At 40.6% G+C, this 18,190-nt stretch overlaps 1 protein-coding gene and 1 long non-coding RNA gene across 4 annotated transcripts in view; one reads left to right on the top strand and one right to left on the bottom strand.

Annotated features, from left to right (window-relative positions):
* The window catches only part of ccdc88c (coiled-coil domain containing 88C), a 48,675-nt gene extending 31,147 nt beyond the window's left edge, over positions 1 to 17,528 (top strand). For 2 of the 3 annotated variants that reach the window (XM_051396245.1, XM_051396244.1), the window contains exons 22-31: positions 1,380 to 1,523; positions 1,931 to 2,117; positions 2,368 to 2,513; positions 2,717 to 2,806; positions 2,952 to 3,256; positions 9,270 to 9,359; positions 9,920 to 10,024; positions 10,111 to 10,248; positions 10,437 to 10,675; positions 13,076 to 17,528. In XM_051396245.1, the coding sequence (XP_051252205.1) occupies positions 1,380 to 1,523; positions 1,931 to 2,117; positions 2,368 to 2,513; positions 2,717 to 2,806; positions 2,952 to 3,256; positions 9,270 to 9,359; positions 9,920 to 10,024; positions 10,111 to 10,248; positions 10,437 to 10,675; positions 13,076 to 13,846 (2,215 nt within the window). In that variant the 3' untranslated portion in view covers positions 13,847 to 17,528. Of the gene's footprint in view, positions 1 to 1,379; positions 1,524 to 1,930; positions 2,118 to 2,367; positions 2,514 to 2,716; positions 2,807 to 2,951; positions 3,257 to 7,032; positions 7,471 to 9,269; positions 9,360 to 9,919; positions 10,025 to 10,110; positions 10,249 to 10,436; positions 10,676 to 13,075 lie in introns of those variants that run through there. The other variant, XR_007884293.1, reaches the window with a different exon arrangement.
* LOC127361573 (uncharacterized) lies at positions 9,393 to 10,562 on the bottom strand. The gene is made up of 2 exons (XR_007884301.1): positions 10,430 to 10,562; positions 9,393 to 10,240 (listed from the first exon to the last, which is right to left on the bottom strand). It is a non-coding gene; the product is annotated as an uncharacterized LOC127361573 (long non-coding RNA).
* Positions 17,529 to 18,190: the final 662 nt, after the last annotated feature.

Genomic DNA, 18,190 nt, shown 5'->3' with positions numbered 1-18,190 from the left:
ATAACATACAAACCATAGAATGTCTTTGATAATCCTTGTCCTCTAAAATAACCCTGTGAGGTAAACGCATGATCAGTGAGGGCAAATTAGTAGATCACAAGCTCAATAAGGTCTTTTATTCTAAAGGCCGTTATTTATAGACCGTGTTACTGAAGTATGACTGTAGCAGAAATTGTGTGTTGAGCCAGATGATGAACTGTCCCATGACACTGTTGTTATTTTATAAACATTTTATCAATTGAAGAAACTTAATTTTGGATTGAATTAACCCTGTTAAAGTCACAACTTTGAATTTTTATCAAATCCGTGAAAATTTATTTGTGGAAAAAATGAGCATTACTTAGTGAATACTCTGAGCAAATGTGGCATGATAAACAGAGCTATAGGATTGTTCGCTCCCATCCATACCTCAGAAGGTAGTGGTTCAAATAATATCACTCCTCAGCCACATTCTTTGGAAATATAGACAAAGTTTTTGCCAGCTGAAATCACACACCTCTTGTGTGTGTTTGGACTGTACATTGGCTTGCAGGTACCACACAAACCCGACAGCAACCACATTTTATTTTGGCCTGTCATTAAGTTATTTACAGAATTAATAACACGAGTTGGCAGCAGCTGATATGACTTGCTGTGGCGCTGTTTGTCATTTTTACTGCTAAAAGCGATGGTCAGCACCTGCTGAAAATGAGCTGTTAGCTGAATGTTTACATACCCTGCTCCTTGCTAATGAGAAATAGAGGGGGGAAATAATGTATTTGTTACCATGGGAGCATAGTGGATTTTGACAGCCTTTGTGTCAGAATGTAGTTAATCACTGGTGCGACCAAATCATTTTTCACATCCACACACTTTAATATTCACACGCGTATGCAGTGAAAGGCTCGGGAATACACCTCTACATCTAGATTATTATGCACTATGTGTTAACATAAATTGACTTTAAAATTGTTTACTCCCACTTGGCCCCACAGTGGAAACAGGACTGCCAGTGTTTAACTAGCCAAAGACATGGAAACTGTGATTTTTAGTTTGATGATCCCCTCACGCCTACTCTAGCCCTAACCCTGTTCCAAATCCTCACACTGCCAACCCAACTCATGTTCAGTGACATTTTAGGGATATTCTAGCTAATGCTCTTATTCCAAGAAGCATCATTTTGAGGCATCTCTGCTAACGTTTTCAAACCTTTTCTTTATATTTGTATGTGGGAGAACAGTGCAGGCTGTGAGCACCACAGCTGAAGAAATGTATGCGCCATGCTCAGCTTCATGCTATCAAATGTTTGTGTAAACAGTGTTACCAAGCATTACCATGAGGTTTGCTCAAGTTGTGATCGCAGACACTAGAAATAACCCACTGTGTCTGTTTGTCTACAGGTATTGTATTTTGCTGCAGCAGAAAGAGAAATGGGAGGAGCAAGAGGGGCGTGGTCAGAAAGAGAAGGAAGAACAAAACCAGCAGATCCAGAAGAATCGGCTACTACAGCAAGAGAATCTGCAGCTAAAAACAGAAGTGGACAGGTACTGTTTTTTTACACAAAGTCACACTGTCAGACATTGACTGATCAGTTTGCCAACTATCTTTTCATCATTCAAGAGTCTCGTCTAGCTGTGGCAAGAATTTATGAGTCTGTGATCGCCTCTCTCACTTTTCGAAAGGCAAAAATATCATGTAGACTGATCCCGGTGTCACTACTAGAAGTCAAAAGATATTAGTTCAGCATTATTTTTTCAAATCAGCTCACAAGTTGTTTTTCCTGAGGTATAACCTTTGGAATGGTTAGGTTACAGTGAAACCACTGTGGTTAAGGTCAGACACAGAACTTGAGAGAACAGTCAGCTACTGATTTTAAAACTATTTGATCACTTGATGTTTCTCGTATTGGTATTATTTCCCTTCCTTTCTGATTTCTTCTTTCCCCCTGTAGATTGACAGAGAGCCAGTCGCATCAGTCAGAGCAATATGAGGGACTCCAGCAGCGCACAAATGAACTCAAGAGCTCATTAAGCTCCGCCCAGCAGGAATTGAGTCAGTGGATGGCACGATATGATTCACTAATGGAGCAACACCAGGGTCTCGATCTAACCATGACCAAACTAGACAACCACTGTGAGGTAAACAAAGCCTGTTATTTTAAAAGGGACAGAGATTTCTTGCAGCACAGTAGTGTTTGATTTTAAAACTCTTCAGCTTTCCCTTTGGACAAGTGGTCAGAATCACCATCTTTTTGTTACTTACCTGACGTGTGTGTGTGTGTGTGTGTGTGTGTGTGTGTGTGTGTGTGTGTGTGTGTGTGTGTGTGTGTGTGTGTGTGTGTGTGTGTGTGTGTGTGTGTGTGTGTGTGTGTGTGTGTGTGTGTTTTAGCTTTTGAGTCGACTGAAAGGAAACCTGGAAGAGGAGAACCACCACCTCCTAAGTCAGATCAACCTGCTAAGTCAGCAGAACCACACTCTGCTGGAGAGGAGCATGGAGAGCAAAGAGCTGTATCACCAGGAACAGAAACTATACATGTAACTGTACACAACACCCGCCTGGAATACAAACTACACATGTAGCTGCACAAAATGATACACCTGTGCCTCTACTAGTAACACAAACTATACTACCCCTTAACATCCAGAACATGTATAAAATACTCAAAAGGGTTAATGCAAAGAAGCTACAAAAATTTAATAAGAGCTTACAATATCTCTCTGTGTCTGTCTTCACTCAGTGATAAGCTGAACGCTCTTCGCCGTCAGAAAGAAAAACTAGAGGAGAAGATCATGGACCAGTACAAGTTCTACGACCCCACTCCAAAAAAGTAATGCTTTTATTAACACCTTTAATTTTCTTTTTGACAGAAAACATGGAATAGCTGTGCATAGTGCAGTATGTGCCCCATATAACTGGTTCATTTATTTCAGATTTATGCTTGATATATAACAATTATAAATGTGTGTCGTCAGGAGGAGTCAGTGGTCCGGAGCCAAAGCTTTAGCCAAACTGATTAAACCCCGAAAGGAGAGCAGCAGGGAGCAGGGGGGCGACCGAGACAAGGAAGGAGGCAAAGAGAGAGAACGAGCGAAGAGCGCCCCAGACATCCCTCTACCCGCCCCACCTCCCCTTCTGCCCCCTGAAACTCCACCCCCACTCCCCCAGAGGACGGCAAGTGACACGCAGGACGGCAGCCATGCCCATAGTAACCATAGCAACCACACCACCAGCCCCAGCATTGGACCCCAGAGTCCAGCACTCACGCCCATCAGCCGAGGTAAACGCACTCACACACACACACATATCCAGGAATAACAAAGCCCCTCTTCATAAAGCACCCTGAAGGATTTCACCCTGTCAAAGACCGGTTCACAAGTTCAGAAACGTGACATCAGCAGAGAAGTTAATGTGGTTTGCTTTTATGGGGTATGGTAGAGAGGAAACTGTACAAAAATAGTTTTTTATTATGAAATGCACATACAGCCTATCCAAAACCACAAAGCTGACAGAACATGGTGACTTGGATCAGGCGCACCTCCCTATCTGCTCCTATAGAGGGCGCCGTTGACCACCACATATCTGACTGATTTCTTTACACCTCTGTTTGTGATTTCTGATGTGTTAACATCCACTGTATCTGTTCTCTAATGTGTTTCCACGTTAACCAGGCTCTGCTACTGCAGTAGAAATTCCAATAATACATGGAGATATCAATATATGTTCTAAAGTAGGTTTTGACTGCATATTTTCCAAACTTTAAGTTCTCACTTACAATTCTAGTTAAAATATTTGGTAGGTATGATACTGCATTTGTCAGAAAGAAAATTATATACATATAGTAAATACAGTTTTATACAAACAACACAAATTCAAAAATTAACGTCAAATAACGTTCAGTCAAACTCAAAATAGAGAAACACAATTTAATAAGTCTAAGCCTTTTTTGGACACCTTGCATTTGTCTTTATTTTAAACTTATATGATGCAATTTCTGCTGCTAGGGGGATGTAGATGTAGTTTGATGACATTGTGAAGTAGTGTTGGATCATTACAGTAGTTGCCTCCATTGTTTAACAACCACCACTGGCAGAAAGTATGTTTAGGACAAGGTAATGTATTAATGTCTGATTCATGTTATGTTTCCTATGTTATGTTCCTTTCACTCTCTGCCGTGTTTACCCAAGAATTATAGCACCTAGAGCAAGTAGGAAACACACCGCTACCTGTATAAAATGACTGATTTCTCATTCTGGATTATGCAAGTACCCACCTGCACCATATATATATCGTAGGTCTGGTGTTACATATAATACGTTTAACTTATGTTTACAATTGTGGTTTTAGTAAGCTTAAATCCCTAGATGGAGACATGGATTAGTGGCAACAAAAATAACTGACTCTAGATTGAAGTGCTGTTAAAAGTAACTGTAACTGTGTGTTTTGAAAAATAACAGAAGACTATGAGCCCCTTGAGAGACCGGAGTTACTATTATCATCAGACTTATTGTTATAATACTGAAATATGCCAAAAATTCTCATAGACGTCCTGCAAAAAAACAACAACAAACAATCAAGTTTGGTCTTTTCTTGGCTTGTTGTGATGCATGGAATGTCACTGGTCGTCACTTTTTTAGTTTGGGACAATCGGTCACTGAAGACAGCTAGAGAGGAACAGAATGCTGGCAGGCGTTTGGGATAACTCTGAGCAGTCTGAAATGACAACAAAGATTGCTGTGACGGACAATCATTCTTGTGTCAACACAACAGGTCAGCGTACTGAATATCCAATGAAAACATAAAAACATTTTGTTTAGATGATCAGATAAGCAAAAATTAGTTTGTGCTAGTTATAGTCAGCTATATATAGTCAATATGAAGGGTAGGAAGTAAGATAAAACTAAATTACGCTACAGAAAATTCCAGTCTGTCCATTAGCTATAGCTGCTAATCCTTTGGAGAGACGCAGGCGGCTGGAGCTGATTCCAGCTGACAGTGGGGGAGAGGTGGGGTACAGCCTGAACAGGTCACCACTGGCCATCACAGGGCTGACACATAACCAGGCAGACAACCATTCACACTCACATTCACACTTACGGGTGTCGCCAGTTAACCTAATCTGTGTGTCTTTGGACAGCTGGAAGCCGGAGCACCCAGAGAAAACCCACTCAGACACAGGGAGGACATGGCTTTCATGTCAAATTTACCTATTCAAAGAAAACATACTAAGCAGATGAAATCACTCTTTCAAATAAACTACTCAAAATTCATAAACAACCAACATAGATGTGCAGTATCGACTAATAGCTGACACAGAAAAACACGATAAACTGTATCTCAAGAGTCTTTACATTTTTTTGAAATACTACTATTACAGTCAAATGTCTTCGGATCATGTTTATGTGAGATTTGTGAGAAGTGATCCATATATTTCAACTCTATTGAACTTTTATTTGAATGCAAAAGCAGTAACATAAAATAAACTTTAAAAGATCATAAGCATGAGAAGCTTGGGATAGTTCAGTTGGGCTCCTACAAGCCACTAACACTGTCCTGCCACCCCACCCGCTCTTTTTTGCTGGTTGGGTGATATGCACCTCACCCCAAAACTGAAATGAAACCTTCACCACAGGCAGAGCTTAAGCTTATTCTGTGGAAGAGCGTAATGTGAGAAATCTGGAGGCAGCCAGTTTCCTGTTTGTCAGTCACATAAAATGCATCCTCTTATGCTTAACATTATAACTCAACAACACAAACTGACCACTAATCTTGTCGTAGCAAGCCGTGGCTGCAGCAAAGGTGCTCTGCCTCGGTTAGACTGGTTGAAATCTAGTAATATGGTGATGACAGTAATAGAAACTGTTGGCGGTGTAGGACCACTATACAACCTCATCTTTAATCCAGTTTTGTTTTTTTCACACCAAACCCAATTTACGATTTTTTTTTTTTTTGTGGACTGTTTCTGGCGAGTGTTTGTTGGCTGCGGTCCTGTATATCTCGCAGAGAGCAACATTTCTCTCACTCGGCTGCATGCCTCTGCTTGAGGTAGTGGAATAAATTGGTCATACTGCTACCTTCGGTTGCAACAGCTTTCAAACAAACTTTGCAGTGGGTCGTGGTTTGTTCGCTGTCGGACTCCACAAAACCGAACCAGTTCCAAACAACCGACGACACTGTGCCTTTTTTGGGGACGAGCTCATCCTGGCTTGCTGCCATGTTTGTTTATCTGTGGAGAGGCGGGGGGAGGTCAGCGCACTCTGACCTACAGGAGCCCAAAGGGAGTGCCAGTGTTGTGGAAGTTCAAGAGAAAACCGATTTTAACTAAAAATAAATCGTGTTTAACTACAAATTCGAATTAATCGATAAAATGGATTTATCGCCCAGCCCTAGTTTGTAACAAGTGGTTGCAAGTAGACATAGCTTTGTATTAAGTGTCACATATAAATAACCACTATACACTGTAGCTACCTGATGCTTCCCTTTCTACCCAAATATTAAAACTGGGTTCTAATGCATGGTCCAAACTGTCTTAATGTTTTTTTTTTTTAATTTCCATGGGATGTCTTTCTGTATTGCTCTACTCTTGAATGGGTTTCTACTCGTGGCTGAGCTCAGTTCACTTTTAGTTCAAAAAGTGGCTTTGTTAATTGAATTACACTGGCATATGGAAGCTGTCATAATCAGCTTATTGAAGGAGATAAGTTGAAACATAAACAATAAATTGCTCTACTATACAGCTATGTATGTCTAAATATGTATGCATAAATAACTCTCCAACATATGCCAGAGTTAGACCTACAATTTCCTGTGTTTGAATTCAGAGTGAGCTGAGGTCAGGTCAATGCATGGGTTTTTTACTTGGCAATAGATTTCTGTTCTCTTGTTTTATTCTAATGGATTTTCTTGCATGGTTATGTATCATTTTGCATGCCAATCACATACTTAATAACTTCTTGACCAACTGTTTTCTTTGACTCACTCACTGTCATTGTTTCATTGATTTCTTTACATTTCTCCATCTTTCCCTCCTATCTCTCTCTATTCTCTCCATCTCAGCTCCCACCCCAAAACGCTTCCGTTTCCTCCGCAGTAAAAGTCAAGACAAGCTCCTCTCCCCACTCTCACCCACACCCTCATCCTCCTCCTCTTCCTCCTCCTCCTCCTCTTCCCGCCCTCCCCTCTCTCTCACCAGAAGACTGCGATTCTGGTCTTCTACTGACATCACAGCTGACGTCAACACTAGCCAGCCAGTGACAGCCAACGGAGTGTTCTAAAAATCCTCCTCTTCATCATGCTTTTTAAACATACACATCCTCATCATCTTCACTCCCACCTCCACATCGGACAACAACACATGTCCCTGAAAAATGCACATATCATACATGCATGCACTTCATAAACACTAATGCAGATTGCACACTCCTCAAGCACACATATAAACAGAACACACACAAACAGGTGCGTGTTGCAGTTGTGAGCCAGCCAGTGGTACTAGTAAGTAGTGTGTGTTTGCAGAGATTGTTTTTGTGTGATTGTGAGCGCACATGCACATGTTTCCAAGCACGTCAGACTTGCCCACGTATATATCTGCTTGTCCTTGAAGAGTTCATTGTTTTTGATTTGTGTCTGTTTAAAAAATACTTGTTTGTGTGTGCTGTCACCTCCTTTACCGTGTGTCTCTGTGAGGCTTCATGTTTGTATTAGGAGCAGATTTCATTTCAGTCTGTTCTGAGCTGTGAGTTGCTTGAAGATAGATGTGTTTGCTTCACAAAGCTTTGCTTCAAAGTTCACTCTTTATTCACTCAGCAGTGGCTCATCACAGCCATCATACTGCGATCTTGTTAGTTCTGTCTGCCTGTGTACTTGCTTTAACCCTTGGTCTATAAATCCTGAAATACACCAAGCACCAAAAGACTATATGGCCTTTAAACACTTTCACACTTTCACACTAATATCAGCATATTTAAAGCTGCACTTCAGGTCAACTAATGATGATGATGTGAAAAACAAGGGGGATTTTGCTAAAATAATAATTTTGATGTTAGATATTGTTACCGTTGGAAAGTGGTCAAAATAACCAGAGCAAAAACAAGCATATAAATTGTCCTGGAAACAAGAGTTTAGTTGGGTAGTGTTAGAGGATGTGGGTGAAATACCAACTCTTACGCTGTTTGCCGCAAGCAAAGATTCTGAAAGTCGTTGTTGTTTGCTAAACACTAAACTTTAAAAAACTATTTGTATAGGGGCAAGTAAAATTGATTTTGTTGGGCAAATTAAAAAAAACAATGTTGAACCCCGGTCTTAACAGAAAGCAAGTGCTATATCAAGTGAAATATGGAAGAAGAGTGGTTGATTGTCATCACTACCTCCAGTAGTACGCCATGACAAAATATGTTTCATTATACAGAGTATAATGAAACTCTTTAAACATTTACCTGTTGTTGCTGTTTTGCCATCAAAATGTGCAACTGCATAGTCCAGAAATGAAATGCTAAATAAGGTTAACAGGTAAGGTTTAGTGTTTGGCTCAGATATTTTTTTTCCTGTGTTCTGAGTAAACATTTGGATAATCCCAATTTTCTTGATGACACATGGCAGCTATTTGCATAAGTGAAGATGTGTTTTTCTTGAGAACATCCATTTTCACACCTTTATTCGCTTGGTGTTTAGATGACGCACAGTGAGGATTGTAACAGCAGCTGCATTCTTCACAGATGGAACCGCAATAAACACAGGTGTTACCAATGACGCTAATTAAGCTTCTGTTCCATTCAGGTCTAACAGAGTCAGCTATTGCTGCTATTGTGCTTGTTTGCTCACTGGAAAGGCTCTGCTACACTAAATGGAACTAAACCTTAATCATCATTAATTCAAATTTTATGTGTTCTATATTTTTTTGTGTTTTCTATGATCATTTCATTTACGTACTTAAACTTTGAAAGTGTCTTTGTGCACCATGAAAAGCACTCTATAGATAAAATGTATTGTTATTATTAGTAGTACAATTGGTAACACCTGTCTTTACCCTAATATTTCATGTCAAAATAGCTGCTGTGAAGGTCTATTAGTAATTTCCAGTCATAATGTGTGATTAGAATCAGACACATTCACTGAGTAGTAACTGATGTTACATATATTTGTAAGCTTCCAGTTTGCCTGAATCAATGAACAGACTCCTCATGTCTTGCTTGGCTTTCTTGCTACTCTATGTTACGCACACCACACGTCTCATGGTCTATACTGTGGCACACGGGTCGAGAATGGTTCCTTACAGTTTTCTGATTGGTCTGCAGGTTTGACTGACAGGAGCCGGGGTGTTTATCGTAGCAGTACTCCAGGAGGCAGCAATGAGAGTATCAACGGAGAAGATGGACATGGACAAGGTAATTCATATATTAATGCTTATACCCATAATATTCAATCAAAAGCAAGTTTATTAAGATGGAAGTCCAATTGAGATTTAAGGTATTATCATTTTCACATTTATTTTGAGATGATATACTTATTGTAAGCCTGTACGATGTTTACTTTGTAAACCACCTGCTTGGATTGAGTGTGAAATCAGCAACTGGAATCATTTCACTTTTCATTTAGTTTGAAAACATTTTAAGGTCTCTGCATATTCAGTGTTAACAGTGGCTGTGTAATTGATATCTTTCTTGCTTTAAAATGTAAACTGAGACACTGGGAAGGAAAGGGAAAAGAATTAAGAAATGTGTACTTTGTAAAAGGAAGCAATAGAGAAAGAGGGAGGCTAGACTTTGATAAATACTAATGGTTAATTAATGGGTTTTAAAATTAAATTAAAAGAAGACATACAAGTGTATCTCACTAACATACTAGCACAGATGTATCATATTACAAAAAGGGATTTTCTGCTTTTCAGTAGAATATGAAAGAATTATTCTGCAACAAGACAAAGTAACCTCTTTTCCTGCCTCAGTTCAGTCCCTTAAAGTTCTTAGTTCCACTCCGAGCCACCAGTCATCTTCAGCAGGCCTAACCAACAGCTCCAGACTGGGACAAGGTCCCAGCCGCAGGCCCAGAGGTAAGCCAGGTTATTAATACATAATACCTTATTCCAAAGTCAGCAAGATTGTGAGTGTATTTATGATGGTGGGTGAAACATTTCAGGTCTGTTATTTGATGAAGACTCTCGCCACAACGCCTCCGACTCAATGTTTGGTCACCATGGCAACACGGGAGGTCGCCCAGGGTCGGCAGACTTTAGCCACAACACCTCCAGCTCCAACTCACCTGTCAACTGCAGAGGTACACACACATTTTAACAGCCAACTCTGTCTAAAGCAATATTTAGCAGGATATTTGTATAGATGGAGCTATTATCTATTACGGATAATAGATAATAGCTCGGTCTATATACAGTTCATACAGTGTTCTGTCCTATAAACCCTGCTGTAATCAGGGGGTAATAACGCTAATATCTCCCTACGTCTTAGACTCGTCAGATCGTCAGGGTCGCTCAGCCAGCCTCTCTAGTGATGATGTCATGGGTCTCAGCCAATCACAACAGACCCTGTCACGTAGTTCCACACTTCCATACGACCACGCACCCCAGAGGGCCCAACCACAGCGTGGAGTCGGCATTAGGACCAAGGCCCGCCCATCTTCTCCTGGAAGTGAGATGGTGACGCTGGAACAGTTTCTACAAGAGAGCAACATACAGTCACCTCCGATGGTAATATATGCATATATTATAAAAAGAAATCTGCTTTTGATGATAATATGTACACACACAACAAATATAGTGGTATAGTTATATACATATAGTGTGTGGTAATAAATACAAACCGTCACAGTATATTAATTTGCTCAAATAATAACACACATGCACTCAGTGTTCACTTTGTTATGTGCACCTCCCTGTTTTTATATCTCATCACCCGAGACAGAGAGTTGTCTACAAATAAAACATAACACCAACACAATAAAAACCCATGACAAGTGAATTCCCATTTATGTACACACCTCTTCTGTTCTGGCTGTTAGTGGAGTTAATGTGGTAGGTTTAACTTGGAAAGAAGTGTGAAAGAGAACTGCTGCACAGTGAAATACAAACTAACAGTCACCAGTGAGAGAGAGCAAATCATTATTAGAGGTTCCTGTGGGTCATTGATTTTCCACAAAGAGGTATCTGTATAGATAGGGGATATGAGAAATGATCAGGGAAAGTCTGAGGACATTAGGAATGAGTCACCTTAAAAGAAGATAGCAGAATGTGTTTTTTAATATGAATCACAAATTCATTGCCTTTGATGGTGTTTTGGGGTTGTTGTTTTTTTATTGGTCATCCGCACACCCAAGAAAAAAACAATGGCTGATGGATTCAATGTTCAGATTCATCTTCAACCAGCTGCTGTACACCATTTTGCTTACTGCTCTGAAACTCTTCCTGTCAAAAAGTAACTTTTTGGATTGATCATGTGGCCTGTAGATTGAAGGCAGCAACTCAATAAATGTTACGATAGATGCAAGATTTTTTGAGCACTTCTAATCAAGGCCCATGAAATCTGCTGATGTTTGGTTCTGAGCTGCAGCACTCAACATGAAATATTGGGTCATTCTTTCAGAGAAAAGGAAAGCCAGTTTTCTCCCTGAAGCTGTTTCTTTCTTGGATTTAGAGATTGAAGTAGATTTGAAGTTTAACTGCAGAAACTCTGCATACAATCATTGTATGCATTTATTTAAAAAATAATCTGTACCGATCGCGAATGATTGAGAAATGTTTTGATATTTATTCGTCAGTGGTTTTTTTAAAATTATTTCTTTTGACAATTTTCAGACTGTATTTTGAGTTTCTTGTTTCAGTATTAACTTCTCTGGTTGAGGGGAGTCTGTTCGGACTGTAATTTGGAGCGTAATCTAGATACTTCTGTGGTTATTTTAAATTTGAAACACCAATTCTGTTCTAATGCTGACATCTAACTTTGAGGAAAGACACTTTTTACTCTTACTTACTACTTATTTTGCAATAATATGGAAAAAGAAATGACGCATGTTATGTTAGACAGCATATCTTTAATCATCATAGAGTTGCACATTATTAATAAATGCAGTTTAATGTCAATGATAGGAATCTACAGAGCAGACCACACAGTTGGCTCATGGAGTGACGTTTCTGATAGTTTTCAACTGAGCAATAGACACTCATTAACTAGTCCTTGTCCAAATGTATCTTCTCACTTCTAGACTAACAGTTGTGAGAGAGACTCCTGCCTACAAATCAGATGTTTCATTCCAGCCTGTCATCTGTAGATGTACGGCTGAGCCAGACATGTGAAATCAGCGTGAGAATATTACTTGAAGTCTCTAAAAATCAGAGCAAACAGATATCCTGTCTTACTAAAAGAACTTCACCACCCATAATAATTCTTATTGATGAGCCACAGAGAGGGAGAGGCCTTCATGGTTGCCTCTAAAACGCACATTCCTATGAGCAAAAAAAAGAAATGCATGATGATCCAGATACCAAGTTTAAATCAATATTATAAATGAATGAACACTGATCCCCACCCTTACATCAAAGGTTTTTGTTTCACAACAATCGACCAACATCACACGTTTCAGTGTTGGCTGAAAAAGTTAATTCTTTCTTTCAGAAATAACAGTTTTTATCACACTCGCTCACAAAGCACATAATAGGAAGACAGAACTCATAATAGTGAAATTGGAATGTAGTAGATTTAGGCTATGGAAACATTCTTTGCGTCATTTAAACTTGGACAGAAGGTGTGTGAGTGGTTCAAATGGGGCTCAACAGCACATTTTTTGACCTGGGACAAGTTAATTCAGCCATGGTTTTATGTGATACTTGCCAGTGAAGTATAAAATAGCACATGTCAACATGATTAGTGTTAGCTTTTTATTTGTCACACAACAGTCAGATAGGGTAGATGTCAGTAATCAATACATGCAGGTGGGGAGTGCTGTCTGCCAGTGGAAAATGAGTGACATGATATTTCTGTGTGCTACCATCAGCCACTTTCCAATCTCGCTGTCTCGTCAAATCAGTGTTAGCTAAACGGAAAAATATCTCCCTCATTTATTCTTTCTATTCTTTTTGTTTCCCTTTTTCCAGGTGTCTACAGGAAGCAGGGAGGACCTGATGGCAGACTATTTCACCAGAAGTCCCGCCCCCTCTACACCCGCTGGCAGAGACCAGGTGACTCCCACCAGCTATGTCACGCCCACTGTGCAGTCATCCACCCAGAGGCCAGGTCAGAGTGTCAAGCCCTCACCCCGCCAGCCTGTGGGCCAGTCCCCAGCTTCAGGCCAGCCTTCCACCCAGAGAACCAGCCAATCACTGAGCAGGGCTTTCAGCCTGGCCTCAGCTGATTTGCTGCGCTCCAACGGACCAGACAGCTTCCGTGGCAATGAAGGCCAATCAGACGTGGTCGTTCGTAGACAAGGGGGAGGGGCTGGGAGAGAACGGCCTCTCTCCGCTCGCCTGGCCGGTCCGACCAATCAGCACGGAGATGGCAGCTTTCTAAACCCGCCTATTCACCATTCGTCCTCTCTCAATCTGCAAACAGAGAGGTACGCAGAGAGAGAGAGAGAGCGAGGCAGGACTGCCGTCTCTCGGAACGGCCCCTCCTCATCCTCCCCCTACCACCACCATGGGGAGGTCGCCATGGTAACCCCCGTCAGAGCCGTGCCTGCTACGCGGCCCGAAGAAGCCTCTGAGCATGGGGAGGTGTTAAGGGACGGGCAGTCAGGTGACTCCTCCCACTTAAAGAAAGAAAGCGAGAGAGCCAGGTGTGGCTCTGTCGAACGCCCGAAAAGCACGCCAGCTTCCCCGGACCCCAACAATGACCCCCAGACTGTGTGGTATGAGTACGGCTGTGTCTAAACACTGAAAGTAATGAAAACTATGGGTGTGGCTGTGTCTAAAGACAGAAACCAAATACTCAAACAAACTACAGTCTGCTGGGGCTGAATACTGGATCTTTATGGGCTGAGTCCAAACCCTCAGACACAAGTAATCAGTCTCTGGACTGTGCCCTTTGTGTTGTGGATTAATAACTCTTTATTGTTAAGCGTTGCTCAAATATAACATCAATTGGAAATCGGTCTAAATCGGATGCAATTTGGATTTAACCTCAGTGACTGATGGTCTTTTTAAGGATTTAGACTTGAACGCCACAACACTATAGATGGTCTCTGAGAATGCTGGAATTCATTGGTCTCTGCTGTTTTTACTATCACAATGTTTACTATGATTCAGCAAGCAGCCTGAGCCCTCAGGACGTTTTTTTCCCGGGGCAAAGGAAACTCCAACATTTTTTTTTTTTTAAGAAAAGGTGTTGCTATTACTGGAAAAATGAATTGTTGATGTTATGACCAGATGATGGTCCAGATGTTGTATTGTGTGTGCTAATTTTAACACATACAGAAATGGAGATGGAAGCTGAGATGTGATGAGATGATGAGTGTCTGAATCCATAACACTTTAATCCTGCAGGAACAGAGGACAAGTGCTACAGTTGTGGACCAGAATACTAAGGATGGGCTCAGTCTATGAGCTGGAACTCTTTGACTGTTGACCGACACACTGTCTGGCCCTACTAATGGATGCCACCAATTCTGCAAAACTGTACGCCAGGAATTAGCCAACTCCGAGAGGGGTGACTGAACTAAAGCCAAGGCGACCAGAAGCACCAGAGCGACTGAATGTATCAGATTTCTCCTCCTTTTTCTGTCCTCCTCCTCTCCCCTGTTATCTAGAACAAACACTGGAAGAGACGAGAGATGAGGGAAGGAAACGGAGGAATTCAAGCGAAGAGAGTGGAAGCAAGTGAAGGAGAAAAGGGGTAGAGAGAGAGAGAGAGTAAATGGAGGGATGTTGGGATAGAGAGAGTGGTGGACAGAGGGGAGACGGATATAGTGACGGGAGGACAGATAGATAAACAGGACAGAGACGGAGGGACTCCTCCCAGTTAAATTACAGTGTTTCTCCCTCCATCTTTAGATTCTGTCCCAGCATGCAACACTCTTGACACTTTACTGGAAATGTTGCTTGGCCCGAGCCAACACTAGTTTCACAAACACACACACACACACACACACACACACACACACACACATATACATATACATATATATATATATATATAATGATATACACACACACAGAGGCATTGTCCTTGAGGGGGTTGGTTGTGGCTTCGCTAACCGTTGAGCTGGACTTAATTCACACACACATGCACACACACACTCACCGCTGGCTAAACCACTGTGTTTTGGTTGGGTGTACTGCTGCACGCTAAGTTAGCCAGACAGTTGTAAGCACTGCACAACAGAGAGAGAGAGAGAGAGAGAGAGAGGCTACATCCCACTGTGATCTGGATAGATAGAGTTAGCATGTAATCAATTAGCTTTGGCAAAACAAGGTTTTTAGTTTTATGACTGAACAGAATGCACCAAGTGTTTGGTAGATTGCTCTCTTGGTAAACACACCTATTATGTAATGACATGTCACATTTAACTGAATGTGTCTATGTTGTTTTTTCTCAGTCTTATTAGGGATCCACGATATGGATTTTTCCGCCGATAGAACAACAACAATAAACAACAGTTCTGACTCAAAATAACTTTTTTTTAAACAAGTAACTTCACAAACATATTTTGAATACATTCAGCATAAAGCCTGATAACGATAATTCATCAGCTATACTTTCATTATCGGAATGATACATAATAATATCCATTTCCCAATACAGACAGCTCAAAATAATTCACAAAAATAATATTGTTTTATCTATTGACTTTCTATGAATTGGCCAAATTCATCTTTACTTTTATTGTGTGTTTTGTCTCTTTTTTGGCAAATAGATAAAACTGTAACCCTGGCAACCATCGTTAAGGTGTGAACCACCAAGTGGAAATGAGATGCTAGGTTATTTAAACGATATTACCACATGTATTATTGACATGATATTACAGTTGTAGACAATATTGGTACATGGCGACACGCTTAACCCCGATATATGAACATGACAGGGCGATGTACACAAGGAGTCAATGTTCTACTGAAGACACAATGATTTTGGCATCGGTGTTGTCATCACTGATATGACTATTGGGAGAGTTAACAGATACTTGGTGTATTCTTTTAAGTCAATTTAAACAGAGAAAAGAAGGAAGAGGAGGAGGAAGAGGCGGGAGAAATGAATGAAAGCATCCCTTGGTGACAGATGTTAATTTAAAAATGAATCCTGATCAACTGACCTTTTGTCTGTACTGCTATTTGTAAATGACAAAGCTGTCCTTCCTGCATTATTAATGACTGACGGTTCATAACAAGCACTAGAATGATGAGGAAGAGGAGGATGTAACACTGGAGTTGTGAATATGAACATTTGACTGGAATCCATCACTAACCTTTCCGCTCAACCTTTTGAACAAAATGTCAATATGCAACAAGATAAATTATTCTACCTGTAACATTTGTACATGACATTAGATTTTATAAACTGCTCAAATATTAGAAGACTTTTTGTAAAATCTTCTGGAACTTTACCTGGAAAATGTTTGTTGATACCAAAAACCCCAATCCAGATCGATTCCTGTAAACTGGTGAAAATCCAGCCAGTGATTCCACTGTAAAACTCATTGTTTGTAGATTGTTTTTACATATTTTACTAGAAGTGAGATCATGATGTGAAACACTGTGGGTTGATGCTGTTAGTAGAGCTGCAACCTGTTATGTTATGTCTGCATAGATGCCTCATCTGTGCATTATTAGTTCTTAAAGCCCTTCAGGGTGTGTGTGTGTGTGTGTGTGTGTGTGTGTGTGTGTGTGTGTGTGTGTGTGTGTGTGTGTGTGTGTGTGTGTGTGTGTGTGTGTGTGTGTGTGTGTGTGTGTGTGTGTGTGTGTGTGTGTGTGTGTGTGTGTGTGTGTGTGTGTGTGTGTGTGTGTGTGTCAGTTTGCTGATGTCAAAAGGAAAGAGAATATTGGTTTCCTGGAAAGATTTTTATTGCGAGACCATCACACACACTTGTGCGCTTGTGTGTCTCACATTTTTATTGGCTTGGCTGAAATGTGTGTGTATGTTTGTGTCCTGTCTGTCTGTTTGTCTGCTTTGCTGGCCACCTGTGTGTCAGTCTGTTCACCTGTCTTACTGCCCCATGATTCCCCAGTTTTGGAGATTGTTGCTATTGGTCAGCTCACCTGCTCAATGTTAAAAGCAACAACAACAAAGTCATCAGCATGACTCTGGTGCTTCATGCTGGTGCACCAGCAGGCTGAAGCCGTCGTGCAACCTGCAGCACAAAAAGATTGAAACGAAGGACACCAAATAGGTGGAGTGCAGCATCACAGGAGAGAAGTGAAAGCGGAAGGCGAAGTGGGTCTGACGTCACTGGCATTTCCTGCGTTAACTGGAAGAACTGCTACTATAGTTCACTTTATTGCTGACTGCTATGCTGTGATGTGACTACTGTTAAAAGGCTACTAGTGTGATTCAGTAGAGGCTGAGGTTGATGTTATTCCACCCAGAAGCTTTTTGGTAATAAAGATTTATAAACTCGAAGTGATGCTCCTACCTCATTGTGTCAGCTGCTCTTCTGTATGAGTGTCTTTCCTTTACGACAGATGTTCTTCATAAACAGTTTGGGTGCGACGTTAGCATGTCAGTAGTTTTTCACACAGGAAAGATCATTTCATTTCATGTACGTTTCCTGCTGTGACATCAAAATATGTGAAATGATATCAGGATAATATTGCAGATATCTATTTTTTGGTAGATACAGGAAACATTATATTTAAACCCCCCCTCCAGTTAAACAATAACTAACATTAACTATCATTAATTTTATTAATATATTGATATAAAACATTTTGCTTGATATATATTAAAAAGAGCAGATGAGACTTTTTTACAGGAAGGTGAAACCATAATTAAAACCTGAAATGCAAACCTCAACCAAGATGTTTCGGTTCTGTAGAATCAACCATGTCAACTAAATAGGTAAAATGCTCATATGAGTACTTTTGGAATGCACCTGTTCTGTCATTTGTGTATGAGGATTTGTTATTTTTAACTTGTGTAACACTCAGTGGTGAAATGGGTCATCATCCGCCCAACTTCCCTCACTTTTGTTGCCCCCGTATATTAAATATCATCCTGTTCATCACATATTTGGAATTTCAGGCTCATAGCAGAATTCCTAGAATTGGATCTAATATTACATC

Source organism: Dicentrarchus labrax, unplaced genomic scaffold, assembly GCF_905237075.1.
Source record: "Dicentrarchus labrax unplaced genomic scaffold, dlabrax2021, whole genome shotgun sequence".
Classification (NCBI taxonomy): domain Eukaryota; kingdom Metazoa; phylum Chordata; class Actinopteri; family Moronidae; genus Dicentrarchus; species Dicentrarchus labrax.
Note: the sequence above shows the minus strand (reverse complement) of the source record. Positions and strands in the feature narration are given on the sequence as shown.